General features: G+C 42.6%; 1 protein-coding gene across 1 annotated transcript in view; it reads right to left on the bottom strand.

Annotated features, from left to right (window-relative positions):
* The window catches only part of sntb1 (syntrophin, basic 1), a 38,649-nt gene extending 20,657 nt beyond the window's left edge, over window positions 1-17,992 (bottom strand). The window contains exons 1-2 of the mRNA XM_070967237.1: window positions 17,248-17,992; window positions 5,381-5,618 (exon numbers count right to left, since the gene is read on the bottom strand). Coding sequence (XP_070823338.1) covers window positions 5,381-5,618; window positions 17,248-17,794 — 785 coding nt within the window. The 5' untranslated portion in view covers window positions 17,795-17,992. The remainder of the gene's footprint in view (window positions 1-5,380; window positions 5,619-17,247) is intronic.

The raw sequence follows: 17,992 nt of genomic DNA, 5'->3' as shown, positions 1-17,992 counted from the left end.
GTCATGTGCTGTCGCTGTATTATTAATTAATTTACTTTGCAGTTTTGGAATTTAACCAGCTCAAAAGACACTTGAATGTTTTTACTTTCAAGTCCTAAGTCAAGTCTTTAGGCAGTCAAGTCTCTAGTAGAATCAAAGATGACTAGAAAATTATTCCTGAGATTTGAAGGATTGGGATTATGCTTTTTCATTTTTAGTACGTCAACAACAACTCCTCTCCACATATCCTCTCACCAGTTTTATGTCTGAGTGGTTATAAAGAAGTATTCGACCATATTTGCAGTTCTGTCCTGAGGTTATTAGTGTGTGCAGTGGCAGAGAAGGACATCCATAAAATTTTTGCCTGTTATTTTAGTGGTTTGAGGGATGGCAGTGTTGTTCTTGGACATTCAAAGGTAACGCTCAAGTGATCTTCTGCACTCAGCGCTCCATGAATGCGGCTCTTAAATTGGCCTCCCTGCTCTGATTCTGAAAGGAGGTGTGAATGTTTTATTAAGACACTTCTTGCAAAGTCAGTTGCATGAACTGTGTCGTTTACCTTTGCAAATTTTGTGTGCCCCCCTATCTCTGTAATATTTTGCCACACAGCAGAATTGTAAAATGCCATTTCAGCATGAAAAGTAATAGGACAAGATGTGGAGACGTACAGTAGGCATACATACTCACTTCTATGGATCCATCAAGTTATTTGAAAAAGGCCCTGAATGATGAAGGTCCAAGTCTCATGCTGTCATGTTTCTACATTATGTCCTAAATCATTATTACTTCACAGTGTGTAAATCTTGGATCACAGTCGCAGGGCCACAAAGTGGAATACAAACAAGTGCTCCACATTAATCCAATTATGCCGGAGACAACTGAAGAGGTGCAGTACACGTTACAGCAAAAGATACCAAAGCAGGAGGTTATATTCCAGTTACAAGGCGGGTTATTATATCATAATATGCATGCTGACCTCTGTGGGAGAAAGTTGAGATCTGGAGAGTGTAAGTCTTTATATCCTTTTAGAAACTTGTCAAGGTTAAACTGAGGTACTGTAGAAACTGTCACACTGTGAGAAACCATGCTGCTTCTGCCAGGAGTCATGTCCTCCTTTCACACCGCTGTGCATGTTTTCTGTGGAAATCCCAGTCTCACCCATTCACACCACAGGTTTTTCAAATATGTTGCCTCAGTAATGACACAGATTAATAGCGAAAGGAAAGAAGAGGTAGATCTCATCCATTTTAGGTGCTAATTCCTTTTCTCCTCTCGCCTCTTTGCATATCTCTCGTCTGCTTTTCCTTATCTTTGCCTCATCTGTGCATGTCCCGTTCTTTCTCAATTTCTTTCCTTTTTCTCCCCCACCTCACAGCCTCTTATCTAATATCTCCACACCCTCTCATAGCATTTTAATCCACACTGTAGATGATCAGAGTGTAATCCGGTAATTTTCTTATTTAATCACCAATGTCACAAAAAGCTAGACTTTCTGTCCTCAAACAGTGTGTATGTTGTAGTGAGGTGGGGAAAACGTGTTAAAATAAAGATAAATCAAGTTTTTCCTCTCCTTACTCGACTCCCTCACTTCTCTCTCCTTGTCTTTTATCATCTCTTCTCATCACTGTACGAGCCACGCCCTTCCTCATATCCCCCTCTCCTGTCTGTTCTCTAAGGCTTACACACAGTTTAAACAACATCTGCTGAAATGAGGAGAGAAACCCTCAGAGGGATGCAACATTGCACTCAGTCTGGTAAAAAAAAAAAAAAAAAAAAAGATAAGCCAGATTTCCCTGTCACTTAACATAAAGCCTCTTAAACCTTTTCAGCTTTGGATTCAAAATAAGAAAAATAGAGGGTTGGTTCAGCCTTTCGATGCAATCTTTAACTGATGCACCTTGAACACCTTGATGATGAGTATTCAACTTTCCACTATAAATGAGTTTCATGGATTAAGCATAAACCATTTCAACTTGGTCGTCCTCCAATTTAAACATTTACTCAACAATTACTGGTGAGTCAACAGGGAGTTTGTCCTGGCTGTGAGGATAAGGAAAGAATGTCATAAAAAAACATGCTGGTCAAGGCAAATTTGGCTGAGGATTTTATCTGTGCCTGTGAATCTGCCCTCCAGCTCTATCAAACCACAAAACACTGTCTTATCTGTGTAAAACAAAAACTCACTTTGTCACTCGATGAGATATTGACCCCAAATCCTTGTATAACTGGCTGACCAATAAAGTCAAAGTTAAAGCCAATAAAGTGAATGTTCAACTCTACTGTGCTCTTAACTAAACACTTTAACCAACATTCATGACACCGCAAAGGAAAGTTTCACCAAAGAGTGTTTGGGAATTTTGAAATTTATCATCAAATTCCTGTTTTAAGGTAAAATCTACACATGTTCAAATTTACCGAAAAGTTTTGCTACACAAATTCGTATCAACAGGCCAACCACAGCATTTTGTTCAACTATGTCCTCACTTATGTCTGCAAAAGTTTGAATGGATAAAAGCTTTCAGACCACTTTCTACAAGCTCTTTCCAACACAAGGCTTTCAGGGATTTTTCAAGTGAAGATGTATTGGGGAGAAGAAGCCATCATCAGGAGGAGGCATTTAAAGACCAGGGAACTTGATGGACGCATTGTTCACTCTGAGGACTGCTAGACTGGTGGATGGGATAGCACCATTTCTTGGAAACATGTAGCATGAAAGCACAATGTCAACTGATAAGATGAGGGCCTTGAGGGGGGCCCTTCTTTATCACCTGATGGTGACATCCTGTCTTCAAGTTTGTCAAAATGTAGCTTTGAAGAAACAGTCCGACTGTAAAAGGTGCTTGCTGTCAGATTCAGAGCCACGCTAGCAGTTTCCCCTTGTTTCTAGTCTTTATGCTAAGCTAGGCTAATTACTCCCAGCTCCAGACACAGACAAATCATTTCCATTCCCGTATCGAATTCTCTGCAAGCAAGCAAATAAGCCAATTTGCTAAAATAGAAAACTGTTCCTTTAAGACCTTCATTATTTCAGATGAGATGGTGCCAACATCCCCAATTACTTGGTATTAAATAATCCCACAACAAGCCTGAGGTCATACACTCCAGCAGAGGAATACAGTTTCATTTCACACAGAGAGGGAGGGAGGGGGCTTAAGAAGGCAGGTTTTTGCCCGGGGGTGCCCCAACAGGTGAACTGGGCCATGCTTGTGACTCACACTTGTTCATCACATTTCTGATGAAGACAAGTCCAAAGCAGTGACGTTACAGTACATCTATGCGATCACACCCTCAGATCCTGCTAGTAGCTGGCCAAAAAGACGCTTTCTTAAAAAATGATCAATACATAACGCACTTGTTTGAATTTTTTCCTTTTTTTTTTTTCTTTTTATTTTGTGGGAAATAAAAGTTTTATCATACAGAAGAGCCAGCCAACAGAGAACCATCTGCTCTGTTCTGTCCATGGCTGATGTTCTTATTTTTCATTTGTTGACAAGTGTTTGCTGTAGTGATTGTTTGTGCATGTTACATTTTACAGTTCCAGTGTTGAGCCAGCTAACAACATCTATACAGACAGAGGAACTTTGAAGTCACCGCTTACTGTTACCACTTAACTTTGATGTTGCCTCCATCGTCTGAAGCTTTGAAGTTTAGTGAGGTTCAACTATCTCACACTTCTAAAATCATAAATATGCAGAGGGGGACACACATGGATGGAGGGACAGAACGCTGGAAAAGCACTGAAAGTTGTAGTGGGAGAAAAAAAAGAGATAAAACAAGAGGGAGACCATAATGGCAGCCAGTAGGAAGGAGATTTGACTCAGACATAGAGAGGTGGATAACAGAGAAAGCTGGGAATGGAGAGAGAGAGAGTTCATGAAAGAAAGAAAGGAAAGACAGAGGACAACGGAAGATAAAAGGGGCAGGAAAACACAAACACTAGACAGGGGGAAGAGAGGCAAAAAAAAGAGAAGTGAGAAGGAAAACAACATGGTGAGAGAGAATCACAGGGGGGAGACAACTGGGACAGAGAGCACACATTCACAGACGGTGACACCGAAAAAGTTGAAACAGTAAATCGCTTTTTGCCCCCATGCTGTTTGATTGGGCCATTGTCATATTACCAACCAATTAACTTGACAGCACCTCCTAACAGACCGCCCCCCGCTGACTGAGAGTTATCTGTGTGTGACTTCAAACGCCTGTCTTTAAGAAAAACTGAAAATGGCCTAAAAAATGATGAAACAACACTATTGGGTAATCCCTTCAGGATAGCAGAAAAAGGCCGCAGACACAAGCCACGCTCGCTTTCACAGCGTTGAGCTGAGGATCACAGAAGAATTGGTTAACCTTTGGTTAATTAAAGTTTTTGCTTGTTTCAGTGTTGAACTTTGAAGCATTCGCCAGTGACGCCATTGAAGCAAAGCCTGTCAGCTAGTTTGGCCGCTCAACTCGAGTTCACTACACTCAAACTTTTCTGCCTGCTACCACAGCCAATGCTCCCTTCTCTACGTACTTGAAGTCAAACTGAAATGAGAACACTCACTTTTGTGTGTAAGGTAATATGAATTACAACGCTGTTGTGCATAGTCTTGCGTTTTTTAAGAGCATAAAACAGTTTTTGGACATATTTGTGCAGACTGTGCTTAGGCTACAAGGCTCTAGGCAGAGGACGCCTGGAATCTGACACTCGGTGTTGCAAGAAGACACGCCGTGGTGTGTCACAGACGGAGCCATGTTGTAACCCTGCAACCTAAGTATATCGATGAATTTTCAGAGAGTACAATAAGTCCACAGAGGGCTGGCTATGTTTGTCCCTGTGCAGCATTTAACATTTGGAAAGATCCCATCATACTGTTAAATTTGGATTCCCATTGAAGCTGATGCTAGTTAGCCTACCTTGCTAATGTCAGCAATTCCCGCTAGACATTACCTTTCATTTATGTTATTTCAACACTGTGCTTGGATAAATACTAGTTTCTTTGGGAAAATTCATTTCAATTTCAGGTTTACTTAAAAGGATAAGGCCGGCAATATTCTATATTTTCTTTTCTATTTTCTATTGTCTTTAAATCCCATAAAAATACCAAATCCGACAACCTGTGCCCCAAGCCCATATTCTTCCTTCTGAAGATGTAAATCTTTGAAAACTTGAGTTTTCAAAGAATGTGAGTTGGCTGACTGAAGTATGTCAATTAATCAATGAGCTCATCATTAGTCTGCAAATAAAATAGCAGTAAGCACCACAGAAGCATGGCAACATATCCAGAGAACTGCCTTCTGCTCAAGAATGAGGATAAAGGTATTTTGTATGGTATGTGTGTGTGTGTGTGTGTGTGTGTGTGTGTGTGTGTGTGTGTGTGTGTGTTGTGTGTGTGCGTTTGTGTACATCTGTGTCACTTACCTGTTCTCTGGGTCTGGCGTGGTCATGGCTCGGGTTACATAACACATCTTCAGTGGTATGCACCTCCTGTCGCCCTGCAGAGACAGGGACGGCTGGGTAGGAGGGCTCAGAGGGTCAGATAATGAGCTGATGGGAGGGCTGCCGAGGCGGGGGGACTCCGGAGGCGGGGTTTCCCAGCCGATCTCTGACACGGGGGAGCCCTTCTTGACATACGGTGTGGCTTCGCGCATGTACTTCACTGGGCAGAGAAGGAAGAGACAGATTTCCAGTAAGACACGGTAAAGGAGGTTGAACTGGGACATGCAGTAGCACACTTGGAGATTTAAATGTTCTGGGGATATTTTTGGTCAGGGTGGGAGGTTAATTTCTGCACATTAAGTGGAAAACTAAACGTCCCATAGTTATGGGTGTGTAAAATCCTTCCCTCAGTAGATCCCTGAGGCAGCTTCTGGTTTAATATTTGGGTAAGCGGCACACACAAATCTGCAAATCATTTCCTAGTATTTACTCTGAACTGTATGCTGTAGACCTTGTTTTATTAAATGCTTAATGGACGGAATACTTTTTTGCAAACAAGGAAAATATATGCTTGATTATGTATTCATACTTACATTTCTAAAATCGCAGTCATAGAACTTAAAGTGCATCGAGGCCAACTGCACTGAACACTGAAGTCTCTTGGCATTAGCATTGTTTTGACATCATTTAACACAGAGGCCTATTAAAACCCAAGTAGGATCTACTGTATGTCTGACCGTGGAGCCATGTTTTGATGGATAGCTCATATTGGGAGCTTTTCAGAAGCAATAAACAAACGGTACTTTGCAGTTGTTTCACTCTTTTGAAGGTACAGTAGTCTGTCTCCATAACAGGTCAAAGGAAGGATGTGGGGATGCCACAGATGTTTACACACACAGCAGAAACAGAAACTATTTAATTATGATACCGCCGACCTATTCGGTAAGTAGACTTAGTAAGTCATGGGGCAGCAGATAGAAAGGTAATTCTCAGCAATTTCTCGGTGCATTAATGATGCTTCAGCTCTGGCACAAAGGCCCACAAAGGTGCGTGGGTGGTCTGGAAACTTTTCGTTTTGATAGTTTTGTCTTTAGTAACAAAAGTTATGACTGTCAGTCTGTTCAATAACTGTATCTTTCTATGGTCCACTGGTTCAGAGCTGCACGACAGGGTGAATGGATTTTAAAGCAGACATATGTCAATAAGTTACATGTTAAAATGTTATTCTATCATTGAAGTGTAGGCAAATACAGGAGTTCATGTTTGTCGCACAGACAGCAGGAAGCTCAGCTGATCGGCTGATTACCTTTTGTCTTCCTACCACAATGAGCTCTCTGCTGTCAATTTGAAACAATAACAGCAAATGTCAGAATGCCTATAGCCAAAACAGACTCAGATGACTTCTCCTTCTCAATTAATTTCTTAAAACATACGCCTTCCATGCTCTAAACTGCGCTGATGAATCACACCTTGCTCCGCTGTTACAGGCAGGCAGTATCAAGAGAGTTACGGTCCTGAAAACACTGAACCGACGCACACAGCCTCCAATATTTCCAGATAGGACAGGAAGCAGAAAGGAAACACTTGTAAATGTCAAACTCTGAATCACTGGAGGCTTGATAACCGTTTTTAACTCCTCATGTTTTTACTTTTGAGAAGGGGAGAAGAAAAGAGAAGACAGGACATATGTTTCAGAGAAAGACAGACAGACAGGGCAGAGATAAAGTGGGTGCTCAGTACGCGCTCTATGTCCTGAATGTTCTGAATCGTTGGTACGTGCTGGATGTTTAATTGGCATATCCCACTGTACGCCGCGTATAATTGGCATATGGCTGGTGGCATTTGTAATCCAGCCTGTGAACTATTCTTGGGAGAAGCACTATAGACCCGTATGAAACTGTGTAACAAGCCTAACCGCCAACCTGTAGAGGAGAGATGACAGGCTGACACATAACACAGAGGAGAAGACGGGGGTGATGCGAGAGTGTCCTCAACGGACCTGTGGTGACGACGTGATCCAACTGCACAGCAGAATAACCCACACAGTCAGATCAGATTAAAGGACTGAGAAAGAGCCGATCTGTTTGTTAAAATGCATCACAACAGGCTGCAGCACAAGTGGATTCAATGGACTAAAAAGATGTCGGATTTAAATTTGGAAAGGAAAAAAACTGCACGGTTTTAAAATTTGACACAGACTTATGCAAGTACAAAGATACACACAAACACACAGTCTGCCTCAAATTCTGTGCTTCAAAGCATGATGAAGCTGTAAAGGAAATACCTTAGGTCCACAAAATGTGTGTGTGCTAAGTTGGACTTTCCAACTATCATTCAGTATCACAAAGTTAATGAAAGGATATAAACACAGTTATTATTGGGGGTATAATTAAAGCATGGTACAACCTTATCAGGACAACACATTGGTTTAGTGGGCGAAGCCTGACACTGAATTATAAATCAAAACCTACGACTCCCCTGGACTCCCATTAACCTCTTGCATCAACCATAAATCTGTCTTTAGACTTTACCAGGCTTTGCTTACAATACTGTGATACAGCGTGTGACAGTTTAATGACAATTTCTCAAACTGATTAGTTGTTTAAGTAATTTATCAAGCAAAAATGCCTAAAACTCTCTGCTTTCACAGTTTACAATGTGAGGTTTTTCTGCTTTTCTGTGCTTCATATTACTGTAAATCAAAACTCTCTGGGAAAATGACCATTGGTTGCAAGTGCTAGGAATGCAGCAGTTTGAACACCATGAATTTCAAATGATTCTACAATTATGTGGCCAGACAGGTAATTCCCCATGTTTCCTCCAAGTCTTGGGTTATAAATTTACAGTGCACTTTTCAAACCGACTTAATTGAAAAACAATCAAATACAGCTATTAGGCAAATATAATATTTAGTGGGTGATTTGTTCTCTGTTAACATTTACGAAGAGGGTCTGAAGGAGGGAATGTAAACTCATTGACCCGCGTTACTGTGCCCAGAAATAGAGCTGTAAGTGTTTCCAGCGGCGGGGAAAATAAATGGGGTGGAGTCCATGTGATCGTTACGCAGGAAGTGTGTAAATGTGTGTGGATTCCCCTGGGTCGTGTTTCTATTCCATTACACGTCCAACTCCGCATAATAACCTCAATAGCACGATAAGAACTTGAGCCTTCATTCGAAAGCAGCTGGTTTGCTGTTGCATAAGTCAAACCAAAGGATCCAAATGAGGGGCTGCCCTCCACCATCTGTCTGATTTTATTTCCCATTTTTCCACCTTGTGCTTGAGACGAGTGGGAGCATTCAAATACAGGCGCAGCTAAATCTTTCTCATTGTGACTGATACTCTCCACTTCATCCAGAAACAGAAACTTGGTCTGACATTAGTCGCGATGCAGATGTCTGAATGGCAAAGTGTCACCAAAGACCAGCTGTTCAACTCAACACTGAAAGTGCCATTCACTTCCACTGATGATATTCTAACTGTACTCAACGCCATTCACTTTCACATTTTCCACAATTAGGCAATTCACTTCAGAAGTATTACATCTTGTTTTGTGGAGTCAAGAGTCCTCGGACAACAGTTGTGACAATCACAATGCCCACACACACACTTGTTCAGTCAAATTCCTCAGCATGTGTGTTTGTGCAGCAACCCTTGCACACGCACACACAATTTTGCTGATATCATTGTGAGGATACAGTACTCACTAACATGCATTGCCTAGCCCCTTACCCTAACCTTAACCATCATGACTAAATGCACCAAAACCTAATGCTAATCTGACCCTCAAACAGTCCTTTGAAGTTATGAGGACGGACCAGAATGTCCTCTCTTTCCAAAAATGTCCCCACTCTGTTAGTTAAAAACTTGTTGCGTTCCTCACTATGTAGCAAATACGAGTACACAGACACACACTCTGCTCTATAACATCAGGTGTAATTACTATATCTATCTCATTGTGTGTGTTTCACTTAATGGTCCTTAACAGTATTTAATGAGGTCTGAAGCCATTGGACTTTCTACCATATGCTTCAGATGGGGAGTTTTATTTGGTGAGAAAATGTACCACAGGAAAAAAGAAACCCTCTCATTAAGCCTGTGGGAGAGAGAGTAGAAGGTGTAACACTGGCAGAAGCTGGAAAGAGAACAGACCAGGGCAAAGAGGTAAAAAAGAAGGGAAAAAGGGTCCTCTGATAGCAGAATGAAGGCTTTTCCTTCTTCAAGGCTCTGAGCTGGTAGTTGGATACTACAGAAGCACAAAAGCCCTTTACAAATCCAGCCTCAAGGCATCTTTTTGTAAAATTTAGACCAATCTTAGAGATTTCAAATATCGCCTTAACTGAACAATAAACAGTAACGAAGACAGGGGTCCATTTCATCAAAGGAATATGAAATGTGCGTGGGTAAAATTACTCATTGACAGTGAACTTTGAACTTGATGTCAAACAGTTACTAACTCTCGGCAAGCAACTTCTAGCAAGCAAAGAAGAATGTGTAAGACAGAAAACATTGATCTGATGAAGGTGTTTGCTAACATGTAATATTAGAAGAACTTCAAGACACTTTCGGTTTTTAATATATCATTTCAACATGCTGCTGGTGACATTGGATTGAAGAGACACACCATTTTGGGACCAGCAGATTTAAGAAAAATAATAATTCTACTTCTGTCAGAAACCAGGGATGTATCGTTTAAAAATTATCATGAATATCGAACCAAAAAATGCCAATATTATCACTGTAAAAAGGATATACACATATGTGAAACAGAAAAGCTTAACAGGCATAATAGTAGCTAAGGGGGCAGGGATTAGCTAATGGCTAACTAGTGTAGTACTAAGAGCTACTGGACATGTCATCAAAAAAAGTAAGTGCATAATCCTCATAACCAACATTTTACAGATATTCTGCTGTCCCCCGCATCCATATTTAAAACAGACACAAATCTATCAGTTGCTCAATGTTTCCTAATGACAAAAGGATGTTAGCTTACAGTAACTTACTCTGCTTTAAAAAAAAAGTGGAAAAAGTGACATGTAGAGCACATTATCTCCAGTATCATCAGCCTTTACACCACAGAACTGTGTGCTACATGTTCCATTATTTCCATGAATGGCAACACAAACCACCGTCCTCACTCAAAACCACAACCACAGAAAGTGTGAGCAGATGGCAGCTGACTCATCTGCAGCGGCACAGTCAGCGAATAGTCTAACATGCTTATTATTATGGGTCATGTTTGGTCACCCTGTTAAATCCTTTTCAAATTCTCAATTTAAGCATTAACATGAAGCAATTAACCAATGTGGAAAAGCTCAGTCTTACGATGACCGTAAGAGGACAAAGCAAACACAATGATTACACCTGGAGGGGAAAGGATTTTTTTTGTCTTCTTCAAACAAAACAGGAATAACAGATGAGTGTCTGCTTTTGTTTTGGCGGTATAAACATTCACAGAGGAGAGGAATGAATGATTCAATCTATTATCTTCGCCACAACAGTCACTACTGCAACACCACTGTTGTTGTTATTATCATCACCATCATCCGCTCTGAGTCAGACTCCACAAACAGTAGCGGAGGAGATGATAGTTCCCCTAATGACATAAACAGTCAGCTGGTAGACACATCGACTCTCTCTCTCTCTCTCTCTCTCTCTCTCTCTCTCTCTCTCTCTCTCTCTCTCTCTCTCTCTCTCTCTCTCTCTCTCTCTCTCTCTCTCTCTCTCTCTCTCTCTCTCTCTCTCTCTCTCTCTCTCTCTCTCTCTCTCACACACACACACACACACACACACACACACACACACACACACACACACACACTATAGCATCAGTCTCGCCTGCACTACACTGCAGACTGAACTTGATGACACACGTGCATATACACAAGTAGGCACATGCTGACAGACACACACACACACTCACACACTCTGCATCATCCCGCTGACAGCAGCACATACACACACTCATACACATCCAGATGTCTAGTGATGACAGGTACGGCTTGTTAAGGGATCAACAGAAGAGCTTACAGGACACTGACTCATTTCCTGCCTGCTGAAGTGTGGCAGATGTTCTTCATTGTATTCTGACTCTTAGTTTTTGATTTCCTCTTCTTTCATGTTCAAGCTTTTTGCACTTGACTTCATGCCGTCTGACGCTGTGTGCATGCGCTGAGATACACCTGGTGTGTTTCTATTGGTGACAGTTTCAGCCTGGAGCATTTCCTCCTAACATTTCCCATCATTTTAATCCATTCTGACCAAAACTATCTCTATTATTTGAATATACTGTCCTCCAGGTGACACATACTGAGCGTCTGCTGAACGCCTCACCCAGACAGAGTCTAATCATAATGGAGCTCAGCAACTGTGCCTTTGGATTTCTCCACATGAGATGTACTTGAGGTTCAGTGTTAGGGAGTGATGACTTACATGTAATGATGTTACATAATTAAATTCTGAAGTACATGTAATTGCAATCTGTTACTGAGAAAAAATATTAAATTCAATCACAGTTCATTTCATTCTGTTGTTTTGCAGCTTTTCACCACACAGGAACGCCTTCATCTGGAATAGTTCCAGACAATGCAGAGCCGTCAGCAAAGCCACTGGACAAATTTGAGTTCAACAGGGTAGGATGGCTTCCAAGGACCTCGCTCTACGTCGAGACAGGCTCCATTCATTGGGCAGTGAGCATGTGCTCAAATTTTGAGTGTTGTTTTGGATTGGTTCTCTTGTTTGAAACTGCGCTGCCTCTGTCAATCAAATTAATGGGCATTGCTCTAGGCAACCTCAGCATAATTTGCTATCTACAGCTAATAAAATCTGCCTGCAAAAGTTAGAAATGAGCCTGCTTCTGTCTATCTCTGTCCAAAATCAAGGGCGCATTGTTAAAAGAATATGAATGTAACTCTGCCACTGCTACATTGTAAAGTGCACATGTGCTATAAAGTGTCAATTCCATCAACTCTAGGGTTGTGCTTCACCTGTCAGTACATGGCACATTACTTCATGTATCATAACATTTGCACACATACTGTGTTTACCGATTGGTTTCACAAAGTGTTTCTGAGCTCATGTACTAATATCCTTTATACGATCATGCATTCACAAAGTGGTGAACCTCGCTCCATCCCTGCTTGTGAACAACTGAGCCTTTCCAGGATGCTCCTTTCATACCCAATCATGATACTCTCACCTGTTACCAATGAACCTGTTTACCTGTGGAATGTTCCAAACAGGTGTTTTTGGACGCTTTCTGATGGTTGCTGACATCAAATTCAGAATAAGCATATATTGACAAAAATCAGTGAATTTGATGAGGTAAAACATTGAACATAATGTCTTTGTACTGTTTTCAATTGAGTATATGTCAAAAAAGGATTAGCAAACTACCACATTCTGTTGTATTTGTGTTTTTTGGAATCGGACATGTATCATGTATTCTCAACAGCACAGGTTACCAAGGCAACCTGTACAACTCTGAGGTCAGTGAAAATCAATTTAGCCTCTTAGCAACATACCGATCTTGGGAATGCTTCCTTCAGCCTCAACTTCACTTGACGAATGATCACAAAGGCAGGGCTCAAACCAGCCACCAGTCAAATGCTGGTAAAATATGCAAGTGGCAGGTAGATTTGCTTCGCTCCCCAGCCACAAGCAATGGTTATCTTATCAACAGGCTGGTAAACTCTGAACATTCACTAGCCATTTGGCCAGTGGACAAAAAAGCTAATTTTGCATCCTGAATATAGATAGTTAGCATAATCTGACCTGTCCTTGTGTGAGGTAATTTTAATCTAAACATCTACCCGGCTGTAAATTTTTGCAATCTAAATTTTTACGTCAGACTATTTAGTTATATTCTTAAACATGAGTGGATTGAACTATGCAATTCTCCAGGGGACTTGTTCTCATCTCTTTTTATCCTAACCAAATTGCTCTTTATGCTTAGGGGAAAATATCCTCAGAGCCTCCGTGGCTGGACTGGATTTTCAATCATCATTGCATACTGATGCAATGCAAAAATGAAAACAATAGGAGGAAAACAAAACAGCACAACAGGGACGGAACCGGGACAGCTGTGAACATTAATGGCAGTTATCCTTTTGTGATCGTCTCTTGCAGCCAGGCCTGCACCTGTAAAGTCCTCTCATTCCTGCTTCAGGGACTTATGAAGTTGTTTACCACTGGCAGGTAAAGAGGTCTCCTGGTGTATCCATCCAAGGCATCTCAAAGCTGTGTCTTTGGCGTGTCTTTATGAATGGAATTGTACAGCAACAACACACACTTTTGGAGAGTTTCTCCTCAGAGGTGTTCATGTTGCTCTCAGCAGTACACACAAAAAGCAAGAAGTTGTGTGTAGAATGAAAAGGAAAGCTTGAGAGAAAACCTGGCCATTAGGCGTTTTTCACTGGAGACATTTTGGTTTGTCTCAGTGAAAGCTGATTAATGATGGCCGAGCTCCTTTTGGCTGCTGCACATTCAGGGCCCTGGTATTGAGCATGCTGGTTCACTGTCATGTCTTACTGGGACACTTGATTAGAACATCATCATTACTCTTATTAGTAACAACTTTTGCTTTTCCTACTGTACTAAATCAAATGTCAGCTGTGAATGCCGCATGATGCAAACTCATCGGACGCAGCCCCTCTCAGAATATGTGAGGAGAGGGTGTTCAGACACTGTTAGACAATTCAGCAAGCACTTTGTTTGAAGCACACTGAGGTACTTAGACAACAGCAGTTCTGCATGACCTGGCGCTGTTGTGCTGCAGGACCGGGTTGCGCTGACAATTTGTCACATAACCTCCTCCTCTCCTTTTTTCACAGTGGACATTTGGCTTGTCATGCTTACAAAAAAACAGGTGTTGCTAACAGCATCAACGATGGCTCTGTTGCATTCACATGTCACCATTATTCATGACAGTGAACCAGCATGCATGATACCAGAACCCTGAAACTGAAGCAGCTAAATGGAATTCAGCCAATAATTACTTTTATTATTTGCATCTGCGCTTTTCCTGCTATGACATGCCTACATGCCTTCCCCAAACACACAGTGAGCGTCCAAGTGTGGCCTTTTTATTGTGAAGTGCATAATTAAAGATGACCTGATTAGTCAATGCTCCAAGCACAGCAGCAGTAAGCAATTGAATGCATTATTTGTGCATAACCAGTTCTGCACTGGAACTACATAATGTGGTTGAGGACCTTTGTGACACAGCTGCAGAATGCTGACTGATCCCCATTCACTTTTAGCTTATTAGACTACATGCTGAGCCACAGAGCAGAGCCTGCAGAGAGTCAACATCTCGCTCAGGGGACGCTTTAATAAAGCACATGCTCTCTGACATGGAGGCCTGAACTGTGGTCCTCTTGGCTGCAGAGCGGTTTTTGACCACCAGGTCACTCTGCTGCCCTCTTACAGCCTGCATCTGGCAGGCGTAAGCGGTCGCTGCCTATTTTAGCTGAATTTGTTCTCTGTCTTCCTAATGAGTTTCCAAAATGGCTGTCAGTGAAATACACAGACATGCACGTACAAGCTCTCCTCCATACACAAACTCACACAAAATGCACAAAAATTCAGTGTGCCTGACACACGCGCACACACACACACACACACACACACACACACACACACACACACACACACACACACACACACACTGACGCACACTCCTCTCCCATGAGACATACTATCTCTCCTAACAGTCGAATCAGATCTTTCCTCCTGATCTCTTTCCTCCTCATGTAACACACTCTCATCTCTCTCTCATCTTAGAAGGTAGCCTACACACCGGAATAAACAAGGGAATGTATCACTCATTTTTAGACTTTATGTATCACTGCTCACATCTTTTTATTTAAAATGAAAGTTTACATGCCTGGTTGCATGTTAAGCACCTTTCACTTCCCCACAAGATCTGCGGAACCCATTGAAAACACACTTTGTCACTTTGTACCATCCCTCTATGTTTCGCTGCTTTTCCAAATGCAAATCATCTCGGTTAAATTGCAGTTCCGGCGAACTTCCGTCTCTCTGTTACCCTTAAGTTAACCCTAGCTGTCATCTTTATGTCAGCCTCTTAGCCTCCCTCATTAGCTCTCCTTCTGTTCAGTCTCATTCTATCTCTCTCCCTCTCAGCACTTTCCCCTTTAAATTCACATCTCAGCTCCACTCTTTCCCATCTCTCTCTCTCTTCCCCTTCCTCCTTGCCTGCTTCATTCCCCCTCTCCTTCTTTCTTATCTTGGTAAGTTTTCAGCTGGGACCTGCTTATTCCTCTGCAGTATAGTCCCATGTGTACCCCTGGGAAGGATCATCACCATGTTTGCATGTATGTGTATATGACTGTGTGTGTGTGTGTATGAGAGAGAGACAGAGACAGAGAGAGAGAAAGAAAGAGAGAGAGAGAGAGAGAGAGAGAGAGAGAGAGAGAGAGAGAGACTTTGTTCTTACTATCTTGGGCCCAAGAGTCCTCACAGAAACAGGGATGAAAAACTCAGATGTGGGCACTTCTGTACAACATTTTCTGGTGCGTGAATGTGTGTTTATTTGTGCCTGCACACGTGTGTGTGTGTGTGTGTGTGTGTGTGTGTATGTGTGTGTGTGTGTGTGTGTGTGTGTGTGTCAGCCTAATTTTCATCTTCACTTTTGGCTAAAAACAACTGCAAAATGCCAACTTGGCTGCACTGCTCGCGTGAGTGAGTTAAAAGTAAGCATGTGCACCTTTACATATATGTCTATATGAATGAGTGTGTGTGTGAGTCGTTTAAGGAAATATAGAGCTGGATTTGTTTGAGTGGCCTTGCTTAGAGCAGAGCGTGTAGGGAAGAGAGACTATATGAGTTTGACCTTGCATGATTCTCCCATGACACCTCTGGTTGCATAATAACTTTCCTTAGAAATCTGAAGTGTTCTCTTGCTGAGACAGTCAGTCACCCAGTTTCACAACTGTGGAATAAACTGCCTTAATGCCAAAGTTGCACTACATACGTAATTAAGTCTCTTCCCTTCTTCTGCGGTCAATTAAATACTTTTATGGAGAAAAAAGTTTCACTCAGTGGCTCACCCTGGGAGAGACCGTACAGCTGACTTTGTAAATGAATGAAAAAACAGACTTGATGAATTGAGATATGAATAATACAGGCCGATGCAATAAAAATACCATCACCTCTTCTGTCTTAGCTCCTGTCATTAACTAGTACCTCCTTTCTGTAATGGAAAATAAATCACATCCTACAGCAGAGGTTTTCAATCCCAGACATCAACACTCAGAGCCCTGCTGCTTCTCATTCTGTTCGTCTAATCAGCGAGTGATTTATACCTGGGACGCTGAGTGAATGCAATCAACTGGCAGGTAGAATAGAAAGCGTGCAACACTTAGTGTCCTGAGGACCACTGACCTACTGGATGATATGGAAACAGGCAGCCGCGGACTGAGAAACCCTACATGTTTCCCCTCCCTGCAGGCTGATGTTTCCATGCATGTTAAGGTTCCCTCGGGGGTCTCTGACTGAGGTTATATTAGTCTCCATAAAAATGAGGCTGACATTCATCAACGATTCTGATGTGTCTTCCAAACACAGAATGACCCTGAATAAACTGAAATCTAGCTCTTGTCACCTCAGGTATGCTGTACAACCCTTCACTAAAAGATAAGCACAAACACGCACGTGTGGGCTTTCATAAATAAGACCGCGTCTCGTGGGAGTTCAGAAAATGTACTGAGGCATGCCTGTGGTGTGAAAAAAGTTTGGGATCCCATGGCCCCATACACTCTACTCCTCCCCTGGGTCCCCTTTCTCTATGTCATTCCTCTCAGGACACGGTGTGTCCAGCCTGCCTACCTTCCAGTGTCACCTCTTTCCCGGCCCGTTTCAGCGCCTGCACAGCCTCGTCGTGGGTCGCGTCACGCAGGTTCATGCCGTTCACGGACAGGATGGCGTCCCCGACGTACAGAGCCTGGGTCTGGTCCGCTGCGAGCCCCTTGAAAATCTTACTGATGAGGATGGGCATTTTATTCTCCTTCCCACCTTTGATGCTGATCCCAAGTCCCCCGATCTCCTGCTTGGTCACCTTGACGCACCGCTTTCTGTTGGCGATCGCTTCGGGCACTCGCTCCGGGAGGTCCGTGAAGGCGGTGCGCACAGTTTGGGGGCCGTTGTTGGAGTTGGCGTTGTTGTTATCCAGGTAAGATCCGTTGGTAACGCCGTTTGAGTTGACACTGTCGCCGGCGCTGTCGTTAACGCCGCTCTCCTCGCAGCTTAACGTGAGCGCTTCCTCGTTCAAGTTGGCCAAAACTTTGTGCCACTGCTCCCGCACCAAAACCTCCACAAAGCCACTTTTTTGCACCCCGGAGGCACCTGAAACTCCCGTCGCTATTACCACCGCCATCTTTGGAGCATTTCTTTAAATTGACATGTGATTGTGTGCCCAGAGCGCTCTCACACATTAACTTCCACCCTGCCTTCCTCACGCTCAGGCTGGACTTTGCCTCTCTGAAGTTTCCTGCGGGACTTGTCAGTCGTCCCGACCAACCAGCCCGAGCCCTTTCGGCACAAGCTGCCCTCCGCTCCGCCTGCCCGAGATCCT

This window comes from Chaetodon trifascialis, chromosome 7 (assembly GCF_039877785.1).
Source record: "Chaetodon trifascialis isolate fChaTrf1 chromosome 7, fChaTrf1.hap1, whole genome shotgun sequence".
Lineage (NCBI taxonomy): Eukaryota > Metazoa > Chordata > Actinopteri > Chaetodontiformes > Chaetodontidae > Chaetodon > Chaetodon trifascialis.
This window is presented reverse-complemented; position numbering and strand designations above follow the sequence as displayed.